The following is a 24,207-nucleotide window of genomic DNA, read 5'->3' as shown; positions in this document are numbered from 1 at the left end:
ATGTTTGGAGGTCAATCATCTCAGCTCCAGGACATCACTGCAGCAGTTCCTCAGGGTAATGTCCTAGGCCCAACCATCTTCAGCTGCTTCATCAATGACCTCCCTTCTATCATAAAGTCAGAAGTGGGGTTGTTTGCGGATGACTGCACAATGTTCAGCACCGTTCGTGACTCCTCAAATAATGAAGCAGTTCATTCCAGATGCAGCAAGACCTGGACAACATACAGGCTTGGGCCGACAAGCGGCAAGTTACATTCACCTAACAGCACTGTGGGTGTACCTACACCTCAGAAACTGCGACAGTTCAAGAACGCAGCTCTTATGAAGGGCAACTAGGAATGGGCAATAAAAATGGTGGCCTAGCCAGCGATGCGCACATCCTGTAAATGAATAAAAAAGTAAGAGCCTTTTGTTTAGCATCTTCAGATTTCTCAGCAGAAAGGACCGGGCCAATGTTTCTCATTTTTAAATGGTGATGTGACTTCTCCTTCCAATGCTATTTCTACTGGAGTCTTCACATCTAATACGCAGCCCTCTGCATTAAGAATACATTTCCTCCCTCCCTCCCATAGGATGATGAATTTAAACTTATGCCAAGAAGTGCATTCAGCGGTGGAAATAGCTGTACCCTGGGCTGAATTTTTATGTGCCCCTGGGGAACATGTTTTCTGTGGGGAAGGGGCACATAAAATGGGATTGATGCCCATCCCATCATCTTTACCCCCCCCCCATCCCATCATCTCCACCCCCCCCATCCCATCATCCTCCCCCCCCCATCCCATCATCTTCCCCCCCCCATCCCATTATCTTCCCCCCCCATCCCATCATCACCCCCCCATCCCATCATTTCCCCCCCCCCCCGGAAAACGGGGATGGGTGGACACTAAAACTGGTGGCCCACCTGCTATATTTAAATAATTAAACGTTAAGGGTCAATTAGGCTTGTTATCAGGTCAATTGACCCAGATAATATGCTGCCCAAGCCATAAAACATTTGGTTTGAGCAGCAGGATGGGAGCAGGAAGCCCATTTTTAAGATTTAAATGGGTGGCGGGGGAGGGGGGGGGGGTCACTCTTCGGGGGCTGCCCATGGCAGATTGTGGGGTGGTTGATCCTCCCTTTCCTTCCTTCTCACCTGCTCCCTCCCTTAAACCTACCCCTTTCCCCCACCCCACCTCTCTGCCTAGCGTACCCAAACCCTCCCAGCCCAAGACTTACCTTCTCCAGGAATCCATGAGCCCTGATCTTCCCCTTTTCAGGTAGTCTGGTAGCTGCCAATGACTCCTTCCTGGTGCTGCGGGAACTGATACAGCTAGGGAACTCCAGAGGGCAGGACTTCCACTCCAATGAGGGGCGGCAGTCTCACCCTGTCCTCATTAGTCTGCCCCATAGTGCTTTTTGGTTGTTGGGCAGATCGGCACCCACATGGTTTGCATATTATTCCACCTCTTGTTTACCTTATCATATTCCTTCACAATTTTAAACAAGTACATCAATCTTTTAGACTTCTCTGTTCCAATAAAAAAGAGATCTTCACTACCGAGGTTGGAAGATCATGTCTAGAAAATTCCCAACTTGGTAGACCTGCCTCGGTTAAAAGTTCCTGTTAGACCCATTTTTAGACCCTTCTGGGAAAGCGGGAAGGATAGAGTCAGGCCTGTTGACCCCAGAAGCAGATTCTAGGTGGCCACATGGAATTGACTTTCTTCAGTCACAATAAATCGATATATCTGTTATTACATTGAGAGGTACATGTATAATACCCCTCAAATGTTAAGATGAATTAAAAGTAATATGCTAGCCTGCATAATTCATCCTATATCCTTCTTTGTTGTTCCTCTGGTTCTATGTCTTCTAATCCCATTGCTTAAGGAGATATTACTGTTTGTTCTGTGTTCACCAAGGTCCCAGATAACCCATTGATTTTGTTGTGCAATTATCACCTCAAACTCTAGCATTTTATGGCACAATTGTGTTTTAATTGTGAGGGAAAAAGATCCCACTAATGGGGGCATGCTGTGAGACAGAAAATTCTTGGTGAATGTCTCTAGTTTACCAGTTAAAGAATAAATTCCACATGACACGGTATAACACTTCGCTCTGCCTTTCCAAACAACTGCCTATGTTGGAGCTTTTATAACACATGGGGATACCTTAGCATTTGCTTCACTTCAGGCTCACAATTGGGTAAAGCTCCCAATTCAGCACACTTTGCTATTCATAATTAAAGGTTCTTTTACCACTCCATTTTTCTCGAAGATTTGAAAATTCTGTTGAACACATGCATGGAGTTCTCGAAAATTGCTCAATCTCCTAGAATCTGATTCCCAAAATGTGACTTGATCTCAGAGTTCACTTGGAGTATGTAGTGTGCTGAGTCTTTGTATTTTTCTATATTTTTTTGGAAAGGCAACAGAACACAGTCCAAGGAAATTAGAGTATGAACATATGGGGCTTGATTTCTAGCTCCCAATGAGGCTAGGAGCAGGGGCTCTGGCCATCAATCGGTTTCTTAGAGAAAAATCACATTGAGTGACTGATTCTCCCATTGGGCGGTCATCTGACCCTCATTTGAGACTGAACGGGGAAGCGGATATCAGAAACTTGCAGGAAAATTCCTGCCTATGGTCTCAATCCCAGAGCTGTATCGTTCCTATGTTGGATGTGGATACTGACTCTGTATAGAAGTGAGATTGAATCATCAAACCATTCAGCATACTTACAAATGTCAGATGCTATAGCTGAATGATAAATTAGCGATGTACAGTATGTATACATGCATAAATTGAGACTCGTACAGATCACCAATATATCACAAATAGATCATTTAGAAAAGTATCTGTTCATTGATAACAGAACACATTCTTAGAGCTCATATAGAGAAGGCATAGGATCTATGCAAAGAATCAGTGCAATAATAATCAAAATGAGAAAAACAAACACAGGATGGCTGCCAGTGGAAAGTCAAAAGGTTCTCAAAGCATTGTAAGCTGTGAGTGAAATTCAATCAGCAGAGCCCTTTCTATTTTTTATACTACATATATTTCTTTAATTTCTGGCATTCATGTCAAGATAGGGCTGAATCATACAAGACCTCTGTTTACTGTAAATTGTAGAACAAATGAACATTAAATGAATATTTAATTCATCATGATCAACGTCGTTTGCTTTCTTAAATATCAGCTTGTCTAATATGGTGGGTGTGCCATGAGCTTAGTTTGTAATCTGCAAATACTGGAATTAACAGTCTACAAATGAGAGAAAGTATCAAATTGTACACAGCTGGAATTGTATACGAGTAAAATGACTACACCATGATGGGCAACTTTGCGGAAATGAAGAGCACTAGGAAATTTCTATCCTTGTTATAGAAAAATAAACATCAATGGAACAGTTTGCAGGGCATCAACCATTCTTTGATTTGTATGACCTGAGCTTCCAAATCTGAAAGTTTGGTCAAACCGCTCTTACGACGCGTTAGAGCCTTCTTCAGTTGTGTGTTCCAATGTTGTAACATACACTGCCACTGTTTTTTGTGTACTGTAACGCTTCCAGCAACAACAGAATGCATCCCAGGTTAAGAACTATTATGGCTGCCACAATTTGGACATAGTTATAAAGCAGAAGCTAGCAGAAAGATAAAACGTTTCTGGTAGGATTTAAGAGTAAATTTTCTGGAGAGTCCTTTTTGGAGTATGTCTGTTGATGGTCAGAACCTCTACCTACCCCATAAAAGAAGAAAAGAATGACTGCATTTATATAGCACCCATCACATTCCAAAGTGCTTTAGAGCCCCTGTGCACAGGTGCACCTGACCCTTGCCTCAAATCCTGGGTGAAAAGACACTTACTTATTGCAAGCAGGTACTCTTTATTTTCCAACACCGATTGAAAGAAAAACATTTTTGGTGGATATACATTTTCTTGATTATCACTTACAGCAGTCAGAATTTACTGAATTCTGCTTGTAGGCCAGAGCAGTCAAACCCTTGCAGCTTTCTGTCAACCGGCTTCCTGAAAGCATTCAATCATTCTGTAATCGATTGCTTTCAGCAAGCTGCCACTTTCATTTTTAAAATCCCTTCTTCAAAAGTCTTTAGCATCACTGGACACCAAGTAACCACAGGTACCCCTTGTACTCAGTTGGAGGCCAGGGCAGAAGGGTTGCTTTCAGAAACACCTATCATTCCAGATGCTGCGTACCTCGATTAGGCATTTGATCAGTTCCAGTGAATGAAGGGAATGAGGGAAATGTTGCATATTAAATATGCTACTTCTCTGATTTTCTTTATGGTCAAACGTGTGTCTGACAAATGGAGAAATTAATAACCGTGTTTAAGATTCTCCCACGCAATCTGCGGAGAAATCCACAAAAGTAGAATTTCTGCTTGTCTTGACAGGAAGTGCACAGCCGGATCCCTTCAGGAACACAACCCACTTGCTTAAATCCAGACATCAAATGCATAGTTTGGCTTGAGGAAAGGTTAGCACCCTCCGTTTATGGACATGGGTACTACTGGATTCCAACCAACTAAAAGCACAATTCTTAACTGCACAGAATACTGATAACTTTTCAGATGCTCATGCAACTATAGACAACCTACATGTTTCGGGCTTTAGCTTATCTGAGCTAAGTGGGAAGATTCAGAACCAGCCCCCCCCCCCCCCCACACCACCTCCCCACTCCAGTGACTGGATTAATCCAAGGCTTTATTAGTGAGCCAGTCTGACTGTTTATTTTGATGATTTATGCTGCTGCATTTCCCTGGTGTACAGCTGCTCAGGTTTTGGATTGCAGAGACTGGTGGGACAGCTGACTCGGCTCCAATTCTCTTATCACTTGGTGTATTATTTTGTTCATTAAATGATTGATTAGCACAGCTAATTTTTAAGTGAACAGCAGTTGCTGGAAGACAAATTCAACATCTCACAGGTCAATGCGAAATGTGCAAGTACGCTGGCACTATTCTTTTGGCCACAGCAAAGACCCACTGGCCAGTGATTCCACAAATTGGATATTGTCTCCCTGAACAATAGTCAATACCAGACCTTGGATATGGGTGCGAACCACTAGCCACGCTGCGCCCGCAAAGCAGCTCGCCGCCGTACAGCATGGCTGATTTAAACGATTGGAGACTCCTGTCCCGGGATCTACCTGCCCCGCATTGCCTCGCAAGATCATTGTGGGTGGGATCACTGTTTAGTAAATCTGCATATTAGAGCAAGTCAGCTAGTCTCACTTTAATGTGCAGATTCCTGAGGTACCTGAGGTGTGGGATCTTATCCCCTTTATCTTGGAGAGCTCAGGTGAGCACAGTTCAGCACTGGTCCCAACAAGCCTGGGGCAGCTACCGCCAAGGCGCAATGGGGAAAGACCACTGTGTAATGTCTTACCAGCAAATGTACACCGAGGGGCGGGTAACAGTGTAAACCCCCCTCGGTCTGGGTCATTAACACTCCAATGTATAAAAGAAATATGACAATGTAAATGTTTAAGAAGGAATTGTAACGTAAAGTGCGATATGTGTGTAATGTTATCAAAATTGAATGGAAGTCAAGGGAATGTGTAACTCTGATGGAAATGTACAGTCAAGACAATTCAAAATGTTCTGTAATGTTCATGATAGATTTTATGAATAAAGTATATTTTTTGAAAAAAACCCAACTGGTCCCAACAAACGGGGAGCAGGCGAAACGGCACTCATGGGGATCTCCCAGGGGAACAGAGACCCCCCCCAGGTGTATGCCCTTCGGGGAGTGTGGTAGGCTGGTACTGGTGCCACCTGAGCACCCTGGCACTGCCAGCCTGGCACCCTGGCAGTACCAGCCTGCACACTGGCAGTCTCACCTGGGTGTCAGTTTGGCACTGCCAAGGTGCTCAATCAGGTGGCATTGACAGCTGGCAAGGTGCCAAGCCGGCATTTTCTGTGTGCTGGTGATCGGGCTGGGGTGCCCTGCACAGCTGTTGGGGGTTGCGGGGACTCTCCAATAGTGCATTGGGGCTCAGGGCGGAGGTCTTCTGGGGGGCCTCGGAGTTCGAGACGCCATTTTAAAATGGTGCCCCGATTTCTTGACACACTGACGAATTCTGGCGAGCGGTGTACAAAATGGGGCTTGGGGCTATGTGCAGCCTTGGCCCCTTATTTAATGTGAGTGGTGTTGTAGAGCCATGCTGAGGCCCCTTATTTAACGTGAGTGGTGTTGTACAGCCATGTGTTTCTCAGCGCTTCAAGCACTGGGTGACACGTGGCAAATGCGCTCGCTATGGGACTTTGTTCCCATTTATTTGAATCGCCACCCATGAGCTCATGCTCCCATATCAGGCCTCCAAATATTGCCACCGAGGGTCTCAGTCTCAGAATTTCCTCTTCAGCTTTACAATGGATATTCCCCTTCTGTTTGGACCTATACACAATAACTTATGATCTTCCAGCCGCTTACATGTTCTGTACATTCAGTTCCGTCCTGCACACCATGCACACTCATTATCAACTGCTTGACACAGATCCTCACATGAGAGGGATCAAATAATCTACTCCGTATAAGACTACCTCCCACACTACGATGCTTAGTAACAGGTCAATGTAGGCCAGAGCTGTTTCTTTCTCTTAAGTACCTTCCCCATTCCAGACTATAAAAAGTATTTGCTGGTGAACAACCTGCAAGTATTCATTCCAACAAGAATTGCAGTAAGATATGATCGGGGAAGATCATTTTTCAATTAATTTCAAAATCTGGATTATTAAAATCAATAATATTTAACTGCAATAACACAGCCAAGAGACAGTTAGGACTCAGAAGATGGTATGAAATATAAGATCAAAGCCCCAAGCAGGCAATCTGAACCTCAAGAGTGTGCTTTAGCCTTGAACACACTTTGGGCCCCAATGTTTCTGAAGTCTGGTCTCCCTGTATGTTGTGGGGTTTTGACTCAGTGGCGTTCTTCCTTTTCCTTTGACTGGATCCCACCACGATGTGGACTTGGCTTCCAGTCAGGCTAGAAGCTCTCCAGAGCTAACCAGGAGCAATGGGGAAATATGGAGCTGCTGCTGGACCATTAGAGTGGGCAAGTGCTTGCATCCGATCCCTGACCTGGGGAGTAGATGATGGCTGATGATGACTGGTTGGGTCTGATTGCAGTGCAGCAGATAACTTGGTGGGAAGGAGAGAATCACTTCTAGTGGTCCTGTCCACAAGCAGACCTGATTTTGTGAGACCTGGAAAACCTCAGGCCGGGTAAACCTGTAAGGGAGGTTAGATGTGAGGTTTGTAACCTCATTTTTATATTTCATTGACGAATCCACCTTCTGGGAGTGGGTTGACTGCTCACCCTGTGATTCTCCTCCATTAAAATTGAAAGTGGGCAATTAGTGTCAGGCATTAGGACCGGGATATCCGGCCCTGTCATGGCAGGTCCCATTGCCAGGGATTTGGCAGCCCAGCCAAAAGTTAATTGACTTTTGGCAGGACTGCATGATCCCAGCAGGGGGCAGCGCTGGTAAGTTGTGACCTTGGTTTTAAAAATGCTTACATTCATGCAACCCCAGACCACCAATTCTTGATGGTTATGTTATTCCCTTGCTTCCTAAGTTACATTAGTTTTCTTCTTGGAATTTGATTGCATGAAAAATTTGAGACTAAAAGTTGAGGAAACAGTTTTCCATTCAAGCCCAACTTCCAATTTCTGTATTTCTAGAATTTTATCCTATATTACATGTGACAGGTGATGTTTTCATTTGCTGCTATAGTCACCTACATGTTTTGGTAGTATCTTGAGGCATTGTTTGACTAGGATTCAATGTAGTCGGCAAGCACAGAGGGCTGAGTGAAGGGAATTTCACGTGAGTTAGGCCACAGGCAGCAGAACTTTGTTTACAAAGGTTAGAACGTGGGAGGCTGGTCGGTAGTGCATACGAATAGTCAGATCTAGAGGTAATAAAGACTCAGTAAACATAAAGGTTTCATCAGAAAGTGAGCTGAGGCAGTGCAGATTTGGGCTGTGCTATGGAGGTGGAACTAGGCAGTCTTAACAATGGCACAGGTAGGTGCGACACCAAATTTGCAAAGTCTGATTCGGCCTCAGCCAGTTGCCAGGGTGAGAGATGGGGTCAGTGGTTAAGAGGCAGAGTTTGTTGTGGACACCAAAACAATGGATGGAATTTAGTGAAGCCTGCTGAAGGGAGAAGTATGCACCATCAAATGCACGATGGGAAGAGTGTGAAGCAGCAAAATTACGCACCACTGGTGTCAAGTTAATTAAACTTGGTACTAACCGAATTCAACTCAATTTACATGAACCGCACCAGAATGTCATGGAGTCTCTTACATTTAATGGGATTCACACTGTTCTCCCATTGGTTCAGTAACTCAGCCAGTGAAAGCTGGTGGTTTATAAGCGGCCTTTCTAATTCATCAAAAATTGATCTGACTTCCAGGAGAGAGATCCAGGGCAGAGGTACGATCTGTGCAAACCTCTTTTGGACAGCGACATGCTGAGGAACTGAGGACATTTTATATAGCAAGCCCATATCTGAGGGGCCAAAACTTAAAGTGGCAGAGCACATCTGAGGAGCCAGAGGGGGGAGGGGGAATCATATCTCAAAGTCTACCTGAAAGTTAAAGGGAGAGAGATGGTGGAATGGAAATCATCCACCTAGTCCTGCTGTATCATCCAATGAGGAGGTTGAGCAGGAAGAGGCACCAGAACATCTGCCTGCTGCCTATGCCCACAGTGATAGTGGTAGACATTAGGGAGGCCAGAGAAAACCACATCCTTCCAGTGAGAGACAGCTGTAATACTTCTTCTCTGGCCTTAGAAGTCACATGTCCTTCCAATAAATCGCTCACATAGGCCTTCCAGAGTTTTGAACATGCTCCATACACCAGATCGAGACAAACCACACCATGCCCCTCGAACAAATGTTGATCGGTTTTCAAACTTTCTGTATGCCCATCATCAGTAAGCTTTCAATGAATGGAGCAAAAACACTGACAGCACAAACTCATTTTAATGGGACACCATGCCACCTTGTTGTGTCTATGTGCCTTTTTGAAAAACTTCTGAGTGCTGCAGCAAGATGTATTCTCAGCATCGGCAGGTGAGTTGGAGACAGGCTGATGATCTCTATTCTCGTGGCCTTTGATGATTATGGCAGGTGTCCTCTCCCAGCCCCAGGTCTGAAGGAACATGATAAATAAGGGACTCCTGTATATAAGACACTCTTGTCCTCTTGCCACCTCTCCATTGGCTTCCTCGTGTCTGTCTGCTGCAGCCACACCTACAAAGAAAGAACATACACAATTAGCTTGTTAAAAATTTTCACCACTTTATTTTCAGTGCTCTGCCTTTGCAGTCAGACTTGATGGCAAAGCACTAATCCTCCTCACACTCAACACCCATATCCCAATCTCAGCATCTGAGAGGAAACAACTGCCGTGATGTCCAGCCAACCTGAGTTCCTCCATCTTGACAGGAGTCAGAAAAAGAATGTCTAGCATTCCTCCACCAGTCTTCACTCTTACATGTTTCTCGGGGGCCTTTTTATCATACAAACGTAAGGGAAAAGGGAGTTAGGCTCCAGATGCCTGACTGCACCCCCCCACTCTCGTGATGGGTTATCTCAATCCCATATCCTTCCCAAGATTAAGCTCTCGAGGAACGTGGATGAGATTCAGATGCCTGTGACCCACATGATTTCACAACTCCTAATGCAGCTCGTGTGGTGGCACATTTTGGGTTTCTCTACTCACCCGGTCCATTGTAAATTGAGTGACCTTTTTATCCTCACCCACCTTTCATCCACAGGTTGCACACCATTCACTCAGATTCAGTCTCACAGTGCAGAGTGGGTCATTCCTCCTCTGCCTACAATGCTCTTAGTTTCATTGCTGAAATCCACGGCTGCTCACCTCTGCTACAACCTCTGTCCAGGACTCTTTGGTGAACTGGATGAGTATTTTACAACCATCAACCAGGCATAATATACCTGCCACTCATAGTCCGCCTGGAGAAGGTCATGCAGTGTGGTATTGCTGAACAGTAGGACTATCCTGTGAATCTGCATATTCCTTCAAGTAGCTTCTGACTGTAACCTTTACTCTTCATCTGCGGGTGCAGGATGGATATTGCAGTTTTGAGGTGTCGTTTTCCTCAATGATATGTTACTGCATTGGAAGCTGGAGTCTTCTGGTTTGAGCTGCTCCTCTCCATGACTGACTTTCAGGGTGACAGTCCAAGAGCCTTGGAAGTCTGAAGGTATGGCTGGCTGTTATTTAAAAATGGTGCCAGCTCCTTCAATAAAATAATCTAGTAAGGCATTCCCACGCTGAATCCCACCTCCGTCAAGTAATTGGGCAGGCTCCGTGCATCATTTCCGTTAAATAGTAGGTGGCCACATGATCATGGTCGGTCAGCCGCTATAGACCCGCTCTGGATTTCTGCCAACTTCAGTTCCGCTGGCAGAATCCGCGATGCCTTCTCACAATTAGTTGGGGAAATTTTCTGTTCATCCCGTACTGAATATCAGACAAACAGTTTGATGATTTATGAACAAGTAATGAAGTTATACAAAGAGTTGTAAATTAGATACTATCCATTCAGGCTCCCTACATTATGCAAAATTGTCATGAACCAATTTAATCATAACTCTCAGCGGGGAGTTAGAAAGATTTTCTCAAGGTGGTGGTGGTAACTTGTAGAGTGCCTGGAATTGAATTCCTCTTAGATTAATTCTTTCATGATTGCTCAGCATTCATGTGCTGGAGTGAGAATGCTCCTTCAGGTTGAGGAGGTACAAAAACCAGACAATGCCACCAGACAATAATGTGAGTCCTCAAATAATAGCTTGCTGGACAGTTTAAAATATAACAACTTCAATTAATTATTTCAGAGAGGACTAGATTAGTTGGCCAACTCCAGTTGCATAGTGGCCCACAAGCTATTTGTTGAGGTTATGTTGCCATGGTACTGAAGTGAAAACTACAGAATAGTTAACCATCATGTCTTAAGATAGAGGGGCAAGAAACCAGACAGTTTATAATCACTCCAACACGTAAAGATACCCATGTAGAATTCTGTTTATAATCTGAGAGAAAGAACAGATTTACTTCCAAACACATCTGTTATAAATATTGTTCAAAGTTAATTGGAACCATACACAAATGGTTTTTACTGAACTTTTAAGTAGTCCCCATAATGTAGCACATTAGGGAAAAAAACGTTAATCTAAACATTGTGTTTTTAAATTCTTCATACCAAAATCACTAATGCTGTGTGAAACATATGCTTTTTAAGGGACTGCCTTCACCCCGGCAAGTTGACAATTCACATGTTGGAAAAATGCTAGTCAGCACGATTTGCCTTTTGATAATTTGTGGCATTATCTCCCAGGGAGATTGATTAGCTCTGGAATTGCCAAAATTAGTCCAGTACAGTGTATGTGCTGCCAACATTTGTGTGTGTGTGTCATTATTATGGTGCTGTATAAAATTATTGTTTAAAACAGACTCTGCAACTCCTGAATGCTCTGCTTTATCTTTCCTAAAATTGAATATGGGAATACAGTAAATAAGGTAGTCATGATCAACTTTAGTGATTAAATGTTCATGGTAATTTAAAGTTTTTATAGATACCCAACATCAAGAAAGAGGTCACTTACACATAGTCATCTTTGTGATAGATTCATTCATTGCCAAATGTAATTTTAAGATTTTTGTTGGCCAGTTTCAGTTGACCCTGTGAAGCCTGTCCCTCTGTGCATATGCACACATATGTTATTGTACCTGTAATTGAATCTGATGACAGCCATAATCACTTTCCAACATATATGAGATGTAATGCTATGTTGGATAAATGCAAATATGAAGTTCTGTTGGAATTTCTGTTGATCCCAATTTGATAAACATTCAAATTATAAGTTATTATGACACAATTGGCTCAGCCACAGGGAATGGCCAATTACAACATTTCTTTAGTTCACAGATTGGGGTAATTCAACACCATTATGTTAGAATTAATAATGAACCAATTATGGCACTTTGCTGGCTTAGAAAGCACAAAAGTATAAATAATATAAATTGGCATTGGATCTACATATTTTCATTTTTAATATTTCTTTTGATAGACAAACTGTTGGAATCAATTCCAGCAGATATGTCCAAAAGGCGGAAGAGGGACAAACCTGGCAACTACGGACACGTAGGTGTTACGCCAATGGTGGGGCAACATTTAGAGATATTAAATCAGGACAAAATTGATTGACACATAGAAACTTATGAGTTAATAAATGAAGCCAGCTCAGATTTGTTAAAGGGAAATTATGCTTGGCCTACTTGATTAAGTTCTTGGATCAATTAATGAAGACATTTGGTGAGAGTGTTGTGGTTTGTGTTGTGCATTTGGACTTTCAAAAGGCATTTGATAAAGTACAACAAAATAGACTTGCCAACAAAATTGAAGCCCTTGGGATTAAAAGGGCAGTGGCTGCATGAATATCAAATTGTTAAGGGACAGAAAGCAAAGAGTAGCGTTGGACGCCTTTTCAGTCTTTGGGGAAGTCTGCAGTGGTGTCAGTTTTGGACCACTGTTGCTATATATTGCACTTGGATATACAGGGCATAATCTCAAAGTTCACAGATGACACGAAAGTTGGAAATCTAGTCAAAAGAGTAAGTCGGAAAGTAGTCGACTTCAGACGACATAGGCTGGTGAAATGAGCTGACGTATGACAGATAAAGTTAATATCGAGAGATGTGAAGTGATTTATTGTCATGATATGCAAACATGCAACCAATGAACACTCAGAATAGGACACAACCAATGGGCAGTCAGGACACTCAGAAATGGCATCACCGCAAGGGGGCATGACATAAACACTATAAAAGGGATGAGGCACTCATACCCTGCCTCTTTCCACAGACAGACATCTAGAGAGTTAGACAGGGTGAGGGGAGAAGCGCGAGGAGGAGGAGTGGGCGTGAGGAGGAGGAGTGGGCGTGAGGAGGAGGAGTGGGCGTGACTCTGATCCAGGCAGTGCGACGGATCCAGATGATGAATACCTGGACAACACTTACCGACTGGGCATTATTACAAAGTGCGAATACGCCACACCGGATACATCGCGAGTCCAATCAATCCTGACCGTGGATTCCGAGGACGAATGGCATGCAGTGATGAAGGTCAACCACTGCCCCATCCAGTTCAAACTGGACACAGGTGCCTCCGCCAACCTGATTTTGCAGGTGGACTTCAAGAGAATCAAGAAGCCCCCCACAATCCTTCCAGCTGCCTGCAAACTCCTGGATTACAATGGAAACGCAATCAAGGCACTGGGGTCCTGCCATCTGCAGGTGTCCACCCGACACACACAAGCAAGCTTCCGCTTCGAGATTGTTAAACCAGACAGAGCGTCCCTGCTAGGTGCACACGCCTGCAAGCAACTGAACCTCATTCAAAGGGTCTACACCACTACGCCGTCCCATTTGGATCTTCAGGCCAGCATCGACGACACCCTAACCCAGTACCCAGATGTATTTAGCGGGATGGGCACGCTGCCGTACGAGTACAAGATTCTACTGCAGCCTGATGACAAGCCAGTGGTCCACACACCACGACGTGTCCCTGCTCCACTGAGAGAGCGCCTGAAGGCAGATCTAACAAGTCTACAACAAAAAGGCATCATCTCCAAGATCACTGAACCAACCGACCGGGTCAGCTCAACGGTGTGTGTAAAGAAGCCTTTGGGGGACCTATGCATCTGCATTGACCCCAAAGATCGAAACAAAAACATTATGTGGGAACATTACCTCATCCCGAAGAGGGAAGAAATCATGAGTGAGATGGCACACGTGCACTTCTTCACAAAATTGGATGCATCCCAAGGATTTTGGCAAATCCAACTTTAAGAATCCAGCAGAAGGCTCTGCACCTTCAACACACCTTTTGGCAGATTCTGCTACAACCGAATGCCATTTGGCATCATCTCGGCATCAGAGATTTTCCATCGCATCATGGAACAGATGATGGAGGGAATAGAAGGGGTTTGTGTCTACGTTGACGATATCATAATCTGGTCCACAACCCCAGAGGAACTAGTGTCGCGACTCAAGAAAGTATTCCGACGCATACATGAACATGGCCTCAAGCTAAACAGGCCCAAGTGCTGTTTTAGGACATCCACACTGAAGTTCCTGGGCGATCAGATTTCGCAACACGGTGTGCGCCCGGACACAGACAAAATTAAAGCCACCGAGGCAATGAAAGTCCCCGAGGACAAGAAAGCAGTACTGCGCTTCCTGGGAATGGTCAATTTCCTTGGCAAGTTCATCCCAAATTTGGCCACACACACCACGGCCCTACGCAGCCTGGTGAAAAAGATCAACCGCCTTTGAGTGGAAGGCGAACAGAGTGGCTGGAGCTGAAAGCCAAGCTCACCACTGCACCCGTCCTTGCATTCTTTGACCCAGACCGAGAGACCAAGATATCCGCAGTGCGAGTCAGGATGGCATTAGGGCGGTGTTGCTTCAAAAAGATGACACGCCATCCTGGATACCAGTAGCATACACGTCATGGGCAGTGACACCCACTGAGACCAGATATGCGCAGATTGAAAAGGAGTGCTTGGGTCTTCTCACCAGCATCCTCAAATTTCATGATTATGTCGATGGCTTGCCAACATTTACTTTTGAGACGGATCATAGGCCTCTGGTCCACATCATCCAAAAGGACCTGAATGACATGACGACTTGTTTGCAGAGAATTCTGCTCAAACTCTGGAGGTATGATTTCAGTTTGATGTACACACCTGGCAAGGAGCTCATCATCGCTGATGCATTGTCCCGCTCAGTCAGCTCACCCAGTGATCCACTGGAGATCATCCGGCACATTGAATTGCAGGTACAACTGTGTGCAAGCACTCTCCCGGCAACAGATGAGAAGATCGTTCTCATCCGAGAAGAGATGGCCAAAGACCCCCTGTTGCAGCGAGTCATCCACAACCTCAGCAATGGCTGTCAGAAAGGGCAATGCCCTCAATTCTACAACGTCAAGGATGACCTGACGCTGATCGGCGGCATCCTGCTCAAGCTGGACAGGATAGTCATCCCGCTACATCTCCAGAGCATGGTGCTGCGGCAGATTCATGAGGGACACCTGGACGTAGAAAAGTGCAGATGCAGGGCCCGGCAAGCTGTCTACTGGCCCGGCATCAACCAGGACATCACGGACATGGTCCTGAACTGCGAAACCTGTCAGAGGTTCCAACCAGCGCAGAGCAAGGAGATGCTCCAACCACATGACCTAGAATCCTCTCCGTGGTCCAAGGTTGGCATTGACCTATACCACACGAATGGTTACGACTATATCTTAATCATTGATTACTTTTCAAACTATCCTGAGGTGCTGAAGCTGCCAGACCTCACCTCACGGACCGTCGTCAAAGCGTGTAAAGAGACATTCTCACGGCATGGCATCCCGAACACCGTCATGAGCGACAATGGCCCGTGCTTCCACAGTCGAGAATGGTCCATGTTTGCCAAGAGCTACAATTTCAAGCATGTCACCTCCAGTCCGCACTATCCAATGGCAAAGTCGAAAAAGGGGTGCACATCATTAAGCAGCTCATCCGCAAGGCCTCGGACTCCGCTTCCGACATATACCTTGCACTACTTGGGCCAGCTGCGGGAGTTCTGCTGGTTAAACGTCACAGTTTTCATTTTCATTTCATTTCATTTCATTTTCAGTCAAAGACATCTTCAATAAAGAAGAAAAAAAATAAAAGACATTAGTAACAAGACTGTTGTGGAATGAATAGTAACAAAATGATAAAATTGGTCTTTATCCATGTTGATACTTATCTGAAACCTGATCAGACAGCAATAGGAGAATTTTCTGTTTAGTGCTGGTTTACATCAGTCTCTGCACAGACATCAATAAACTTGAATCCAAAGGCAAACCAAATGAAATCTAGTTGACAGTCACAACTCTGAGAAACAGAGTTCAGAATGGAAGGGTAGCTTTGAACAGGAGAGTGATCATTCCAACAACTGAAGTTGCAGTAGTGAAATTGGCAGAGTACCCAGGGCATCTGAGCTCATAAAGTGTGACTGCCGCCAGAAGGGTTGAAAAAGAAGCATCCAGTCCTTTGGGTGTACATACTCTTGTAATGATCTCTAAATTAAATGAATAAAAAGCTTCTTCATTCTCCATATTTCTGGAAGAACTGTGAGCTGTGCTGATTGTGTGTATTCAATTAGTCAACTTGAAGACATTGGCGTAGATTTACCATAGTATATTTTGAGGTAGAGTTGTCGCCAGTTTAATTTTTCCAGTAACTATGATCAGTGGTAACGATTACCACAAGAATCATTAAAATTCAATTAAACCTATAATTATATGGAACAAAATGTACCCAATTCCAACTTTCAAACTCAGATTTCAGTTTTAAGCAACCAATCTGGACTTGTCCTTAATAGGGCCAAAGGGCTATAGAAATATATTCAGAAACATTTTTCATTGTGCCAATTGCACAATAAATCAGCAGTTACCTCTAAATTGCCCCTTAACAGCCGCAAAATGCCATGCCCAGGCCATAGTCACTTTTCTCTATTTTAATTATTTCGCCTTTGTAATTGTGAATGAGTGAGAACATTTTCAAGTGCAGCTGTTCATAGAAAGGTCCAGAGTTGTTTTGAGGTAGCACAGTTGTGGTACTTTTTTTTCCCCTTTAATTTGTTAATGATAATTAAAATGTCAGCACAAATTTAAGCGCCAATATTAGCAAATTGAAAAATGCATCATATAAAGTTTACTATGTTATGCACAAACATTCTCAATTAAAATTCCGAGAGCCTAATTGATTACTGTGGAGCTGCATTATACTACACAGAACGCGCTGGGAAAAGGTATAAAGGACAGAGTATTTTTTTTAAAGGAGAGAAGTACGGTAATGCAGTTATTGTTAAAGCAGAAATTAATTATTCAAAAGCTGATTCATCTGGACATGAGGTAAATATTCAATCGCAAACAAAATCATACATTCCAATAATTAGCAAGAAAGCAATTTGGAATTGCTTCTATAGTTGTCATATAAATATTTCAGAATTGAAGCGGTACATATTCAATAACTAGAAAATATATAAAGCATGAGAAGATGATTCAATTTCTTTCATGTATGTGATTTGATACTCTTAACCTGTCATCAGACTTAAGAGCAGTGATTTGTTCATCAGCAATCTCCTAACAATTTTATTCTGGAGCGATAACAGTGTTTTGAGTAAAAGATGTTCCTGTGACCAGTTTCCATAGACTGTTCTATGTTGAAATTGCTCACCACATTTCAGAAATAGATTGTGACTTTTGCTTTTTTTTCTGAGGTGTTGCAATCTCTGTAAAAAGCGTGATAATATAATTACAAATGCCTGATTGGTTTTGTTGACGTATTCTCTCTCGACTCTCCCTATTCTCCTCGCAGGATCTCCAGTTCTTACCGGCACAGGCACCATTACCTTGATTGTCGATGACGTCAATGACAATATTCCAACATTTGCTTTCAAAACCTACCATGCCACCATCCCCGAAGATGTTTCGACAGGGACTGACGTCTTGCTTGTAAACGCCACTGATGTTGATGAAGGTTCAAATGCAGTCATTAGGTAAAGGCATTTTGTTTGATGCATATTTTCTGCATTTTCAAGAGCAACCCTTTGATATATCGTAAGTTTTGATATCACATATTAGCCTAGAAATTGGATTGCCCCACCCCATTTGTAAGGCGTGAAACTGCCACCTAAAGGTCCAATATGGCAGTTGGTTTACAAACATGCATCTATCCTACATCAGGTGTACCATCTGCCATATTATTGGCACGTGCAGTGTGCACTCATTTTTAAGCATAGACAAATTTCTGACCGTTGTGCTTTCATCTCTCATTAATACAGGGACCACACAAAACATTTTGTCAATGATGCATCTTCTGGTATAAAATATATTCTGTATGGCGTCAAATCACAGCTTCTTGTAGAGAGTCTTTTTTTATTGAGCGGTGTGAGTAAATTCCTTAATCCGGACAAAAATCCCACTTGAAGAATCTCTAATACCAAATTTAGCCAAACAAAAGTAATGATGATGCAAAGTGGTGGTGACATATTCTCCACAGCACCACTCAACAGGGGTTGGTATATTTTTCACAGAATGCAGAATTCCCTAAGCTTCTTCATGCTGTTCAGGGTAATTTAATAGATTAATCTGTTCAGTGAAATGTTCTTGCCTCTATAAATAATGCCCATGCAAGAGATTCCCAGTAAGTAGGTGGAATCAGGGTTCATTTACACGTTGTATTGTACAATTTCCCGTGTCTCCCTTTGATATACTGTCGCCTTTTTCCTTTGAAGAAATTAACTTGGCTGAAGATGAAAAACATTATTGGAGTACTTAGTTTGGCGGATATTGAAGCACGTGACTGTGCAACTTACGAATGGAATCAAAACGAACCCTGTGTTCAATGCAACTAACAATTACTTTATGAGTTCTTTGTGGTTTTCATTATCTATTACATATTAAAATCACTTGTGGGGGGGATGGTATTTGCAACATTCCACAAGAAAATATATTGAATGTTCTTTGGCCTGTGCCAATGAGAAAATGTATCGCAAGTGTCACCTGCAATACCTGTTTCGCCTGTAGGTGGCAATGACCTATTTACTTTGTAAAACTGTCACTGACATCAGGTGGCTTATAACAAGAGTTGAAACAGCAAATTACTGATTTTCAAATCCCCCTGCACTCTTTACGGGTGAGGAATCCTAGGTTATTATAAAGCAGCCAATGGAAGAATTCTAATCACCCTACCTCACTCTTGCAAATCTCAAATGCCATTCAAGAAAATACGCAACGTCGCCCCCAGTCATCTGATAAATATAATGACTCAGAATTTCCTGGATTGATTTCTGCAGGAATTACATGGTTATTTATGCAGAATTTTACACCTATATTGCTGATAGGAATTTACGTGCAGTACAGAACTAGGCCATTGGACTCAATATCTGTTTAGGCTCCACAAAAGCCTCTATCACTCCTCATGCCCAAATTTTCGACAAATTTTATTAGCATATGTAAAATCAACATAAATTAACAGAAATCAGTATAAATAATTGAACCGATGAAAATCATGGAAAGTGCGCTATCTTCCATCTTTAAATCCCTCTTATATATTAATAATATTATTAAAGTTAAGCCCTCGGGGCTGGTTTAGCACAGGGATAAATAGCTGGCTTTTAAAGCAGACCAAGGCAGGCCAGCAGCACGGTTCAATTCCCGTACCAGCCTCCCCGAACAGGAGCCGGAATGTGTCGACTAGGGGCTTTTCACAGGAACTTCATTTGAAGCCTCCTTGTGACAATAAGCGATTTTCATTTCATTTATTTATGCACTTTAAATATAGCATTAAGTAAATGCAGTTGTGCAAGATTTTCTCTTTTTAATGTAACAAATTCTAATGACATTAATAAGGTATCAGTGAAAGCAAAACAACAGGAAGGAGGAATTTTAAGAAATATATAAAAAACAAAAATAGTGAGCGCGATTCTCCGGCCTCGTTATGCTCTCGCTCGTGTGAAACAAAGCCAGTGTATAGCAGGTGAGGCAAAAACGAGAACCGTGCCAGGCTCCGATGCAACTGGCCCGCTCCTGTGGTGTAGCATGGCAAGAAACCAATTATCACCACTGAAGTCCAATTTCCATACAATTAACGAGAGCCACCCATTATCCAACAGCCTCCCCTCATTCAGTGGCCTCCCCGGCAAGTAGTCACTGATTAGTACTCCTTTTTAAAGACGTGAACCCGGCGGAAGGACTTCTGTGGAGAGCTGAGGAGGTGAGTAGCCATCTTTGCTCACAGGCAAAGGGCCCAGAAGCAGGGCAGCACAGTGGTTAGCACTGCAGCATCATGGCGCTGAGGTCCCAGGTTCGATCATGGCACTGGGTCACTGCGTGGAGTTTGCACATTCTCCCCATGTTTGCTTGGGTTTTGCCCCCACAACCCAAATATGTGCAGAATAGGTGGATTGGCCACGCTAAATTGCCCCTTAATTGGAAAAATGAATTGGGTACTCTAAATTTATTTTAAAAAAAGAACCCAGCAGCACTGGGATTGCCAGTGCTCGGCAGAGGGGTGAGGGACCCTTGGCTGGGGGTGGGGGACCCATCACTCTATCCTCCTCATCTCGTTTTCATTGCCCTCTTTTGTCCTCTCCCCTCCTCACTGCTTTCCCATCTCCTCTTCACCCTCCCATGTCTGGGTTAATTTAGTACCGCCACCATGTTAGTCTTCTTTCCCTGAGTATTCTTTTGATTTTGGCTGCTTCTGATTAACATCCCAGGAGATCAACGGGTTTGAAAAGAGAAACAAAAGGACTTCAATGGCACAGTCGGTTTAAATATGCCTGCCATCTCTGGGAGATGGATCATAATGAAGTTTAGAATAATGGGGTGAAAGTTTCACACTGTCCAGTAGCTTGGAGAATCTAAAGTGAAATGAGTTTAAGAAGTTTCAGCCAAGTTTATGATGGACACAAGCCACATCACCACAAAACTGCACTTAACTTGGCAACAACTGACAGGGTTAAAGACATTGTAGACAGGCTTACACTAAAATTGAGAAGTACTGAACAATAATGGGTGATTCATTCGCACTTTTTTAATTCTAGACATTTTTGGGTGCAAGGAATACATATTTGGCATTAATGAGGAACTGTTGGCAGGAGCATAACATTAACAGCTAGCAGGATTGTGACATTGGTTTCCTGCTTTATTAAAACGTATACTGATAAGCAACATAAGATATTCTTGAAACCTAATTAAATTAAATAAACCCAAGTGAAATGCGGGTTCTTGGCAGACACTTGCCTCTGGTAAAAGAATACCACTAACCTTGCTTGAAGATTGATTAGGAATCCTGTCACATTAGAAGCAGAGAGCATGTTATCATTTTCTAAACATTCCTTCAGTGTATTATGGGTGTGGTGAGTTGGAATGGAGTTAATTAACTCACAGGATGAGTTTAAATACCAGGTAGATTGTGCCAAATTTGGTTGTGTGCTGATCATCATTGATCTTTCATAGTGCTTCTGGTTTTGCTCAGTTCAATGATCTGTTTAAGGTAATAGGAGACAACTGGAATGGTGTTACGAAAACAGAGAAAGCTGGGAAAACTCAGCAGGTCTGGCAGCGTCTGTTGGGAGAGAAAACAGAGTGAACGTTTCGAGTGCGGATTACCCTTCTTTGGACCTAAAGAGAGGGAAAATGTGTTGGATTATATACTGTATAAGAGGGATGGAACAGCTGGAACACTGATTAGTGGGAGCTGGGAGAGATTGCAACAAAGATGTCGCTAAATTTAAGAGCAAGTGACAGATGGAGTGGTGGGGGAAGGAGAGATTTTTCATAGGAACAAAAAATGTTTGCGATATAGAAAAAGGTTAAGATGGAAGAGAAAAGTCACAATCTAAAGTTGTTGAACTCAATGTTGAGTCCTGAGGGCTGTAACATGCCTAATCGGAAGATGGACTGGAATGGTGTGATGGGCTATTACAAATTTTATAATTGTAGGTAACAATGCTGCCTCACAGCTCCAGGGACCTGGGTTCAATTCTGGCCTCGGGTGACTGTGTGAAGTTTGCATTTTCTCCCCGTGTCTGCGTGGGTTTCCTCCGTGTGCTCCGTTCCCTCCCACAGTCCAAAGATGTGCAGGTTAGGTGGATTGGCCATGCTAAATTGCTCCTTAATGTTCAGAAGGTTAAGTGGGGTTACGGGGATAGGGTGGAAGCGTGGGCCCAAGTAGGGTGCTCTTTCAAATGGCCGGTGCAGATTCGATGGGCGAATGGCCTTCTTTTACACTGTAAATTCTATGATTCTGTGAACAAAACTTCATTGTCCCAGAGTAGCAGTGAGGTGGGAGATTGAAAAAAAGATGGGCCTGTTTGACAGACATTTTAGCATGGCCAATCCGCCTAACCTGCACATCTTTGGGCTGTGGGAGGAAACCAGAGCTCCTGGAAGGCATGCAGACACGGGGAGAAAGTGCAAACTCCAAACAGACAGTCACCCGAGTCCAGAATCAAACCTGGATTCCTGGCGCTATGAGATTCATCTAACAAAAACTTTGACTGCTTTCTGGTTAAGGCTTCCATGGATTCTAGGCACCCTCTGAGAACTCACTCCAAAAGTGCCCATTCTTCATGTGGGAGCCTTGGTGTGTCAACAGCTATTCAAACAAAAGGCCAGTTTTGTCCACTCAACTGCATGTTTCCAAAGATCAGGGGCGAAATTCTCCCCCAACGGCGGGATGTCCGCCGACTGGCGCCAAAGCCGGCGCCAATCAGACGGGCATCGCGCCGGCCCAAAGGTGCGGAATGCTCCGCATCTTTGGCGGCCTAGCCCCAACATTGAGGGGCTAGGCCGACGCCGGAGGGATTCCCGCCCCACCAGCTGGCGGAAATGGCGTTTGTTTCCCCGCCAGCTGGCGCGGAAATGCGGCGCATGCGCGGGAGCGCCAGCGGCCACTGTCAGTTTCCCGGCGCATGCGCGGGAGCGTCAGCGGCCGCTGTCAGTTTCCCGCGCATGCGTAGTGGGGAGAGTCTCTTCCGCCTCCGCCATGGTGGAGGCCGTGGCGGAGGCGGAAGGGAAAGAGTGCCCCTACGGCACAGGCCCGCCTGCGGATCGGTGGGCCCCGATCGCGGGCCAGGCCACCGTGGGGGCACCCCCCGGGGTCAGATCGCCCCGCGCCCCCCCCCCCAGGACCCCGGAGCCCGCCCACGCTGCCTGGTCCCGCCGGTAAATACCAGGTTTAATCCACGCCGGCGGGACAGGCAATTTCTGGGCGGGACTCCGGCCCATCCGGGCCGGAGAATCCAGCGAGGGGTCCCGCCAACCGGCGCGGCCGGATTCCCGCCCCCGCCCAATCTCCAGGAGCGGAGACTTCGGCGGGGGCGGGATTCACGGCGGCCAACGGCCATTCTCCGACCCGGCGGGGGGTCGGAGAATGACGCCCCAGGAGAGCGAACTGTGGCCCATTTGCGTTTCCCAACCCAAAAATTGTATTGCTGTATAGCAGAGCTCAACTAACTGAACACATATCTGTTGTAGAACATTTGTTTGCATGGTCCAGCTATACACTGAGCAAACTTACTGGGGGAGAATTTTAACTCTCACTTTTCAGCTATAAATTGGCATAACGCCATCAAATGTTATGTTGTGATAGGTCAAATTCCTCTGGCATTAACTGGATGCCATATTGATGTGGGTTACACTTACTCATCCCACACATCTCCCTGGTATAGGTATTAAGCTCCAGGAAAATTAAAATCTTCAAATAGTGTGAAATTCAGATACAAATGGCTGGAGCCAGGCTGCGCATGCTGTGCCAAGCTTGTCCTAGGCTTTGAGAAACCTAACCATCAGTATGTAAAGGCAGAAGGGTGCTCAAACCCACCAAATACATTTACAGTTTTTATTTTTATAAGCCCAACAGAAGTGAAGTGTAGAAAAATACCTCCAGCTCACTGCCTGGCCACACAAGAATGCTGCTCCCTCTCCCCAACCTGCATCCTTCCATACCTCGAAACCCACCCTTCCCATCAATGATGGTGAGTTGAAGTAGGATTTGACATCTGCAATTCACCAGCAAGATAAATAATTTGCAATATATTCAGCTCAGGCCTGAGGTCTGCAAGGGCAGAGCGAATAATAGTCACTAATTTAATGCCCATTTTTGGTGGAAGTTGAATTTGTCAGTATCATACAAGTCATCAGGGAAGTTTATATGTTGTAAAATTTATTTTGCCTTTCCACTCAACATGGGGCTTTATGTCAGAAAATTAACAGGAACTTCTAACAATATGCTAATTGAATTATAACAAAAGCTATAGTTACTGCAAACTTGAAATGAAACAGTATACTTTGGAAATGCACAGTCCTATCAGCAGCTGCAATGTCTTTTATCAAATACAAAGGGATTTTCTGTACATTTCCAACAGTTTCTGTTTTTATTACCGATGTCATTAATTACATGCAGGATGAACTAGACAGCTTTGGAATGTGACAAATGCTTTTATTTGTGTTTGAGGATTTAAGAGACGAGGAGTAGAAGAGAGAGCTCTCAGGCACATTATTTGAAGGTTAAAGATAAGGACCAGGGATTCTGCTGGGTGATCCTAC

The 24,207-nt window shown here is 44.1% G+C and overlaps 1 protein-coding gene across 2 annotated transcripts in view; it reads left to right on the top strand.

The window, feature by feature from the left end:
- The window catches only part of fat4 (FAT atypical cadherin 4), a 388,547-nt gene that overhangs the window by 272,487 nt on the left and 91,853 nt on the right, over window positions 1–24,207 (top strand). For both annotated transcript variants that reach the window (XM_072495681.1, XM_072495682.1), the window contains exon 8: window positions 17,468–17,648. In XM_072495681.1, the coding sequence (XP_072351782.1) occupies window positions 17,468–17,648 (181 nt within the window). The remainder of the gene's footprint in view (window positions 1–17,467; window positions 17,649–24,207) is intronic.

The sequence above is a fragment of the Scyliorhinus torazame genome, chromosome 3 (genome assembly GCF_047496885.1).
Source record: "Scyliorhinus torazame isolate Kashiwa2021f chromosome 3, sScyTor2.1, whole genome shotgun sequence".
NCBI classification, from domain to species: Eukaryota; Metazoa; Chordata; class Chondrichthyes; order Carcharhiniformes; family Scyliorhinidae; genus Scyliorhinus; species Scyliorhinus torazame.
The sequence above is the reverse complement of the archived record's forward strand: the minus strand, read 5'-3'. Positions and strand labels throughout refer to the sequence as shown.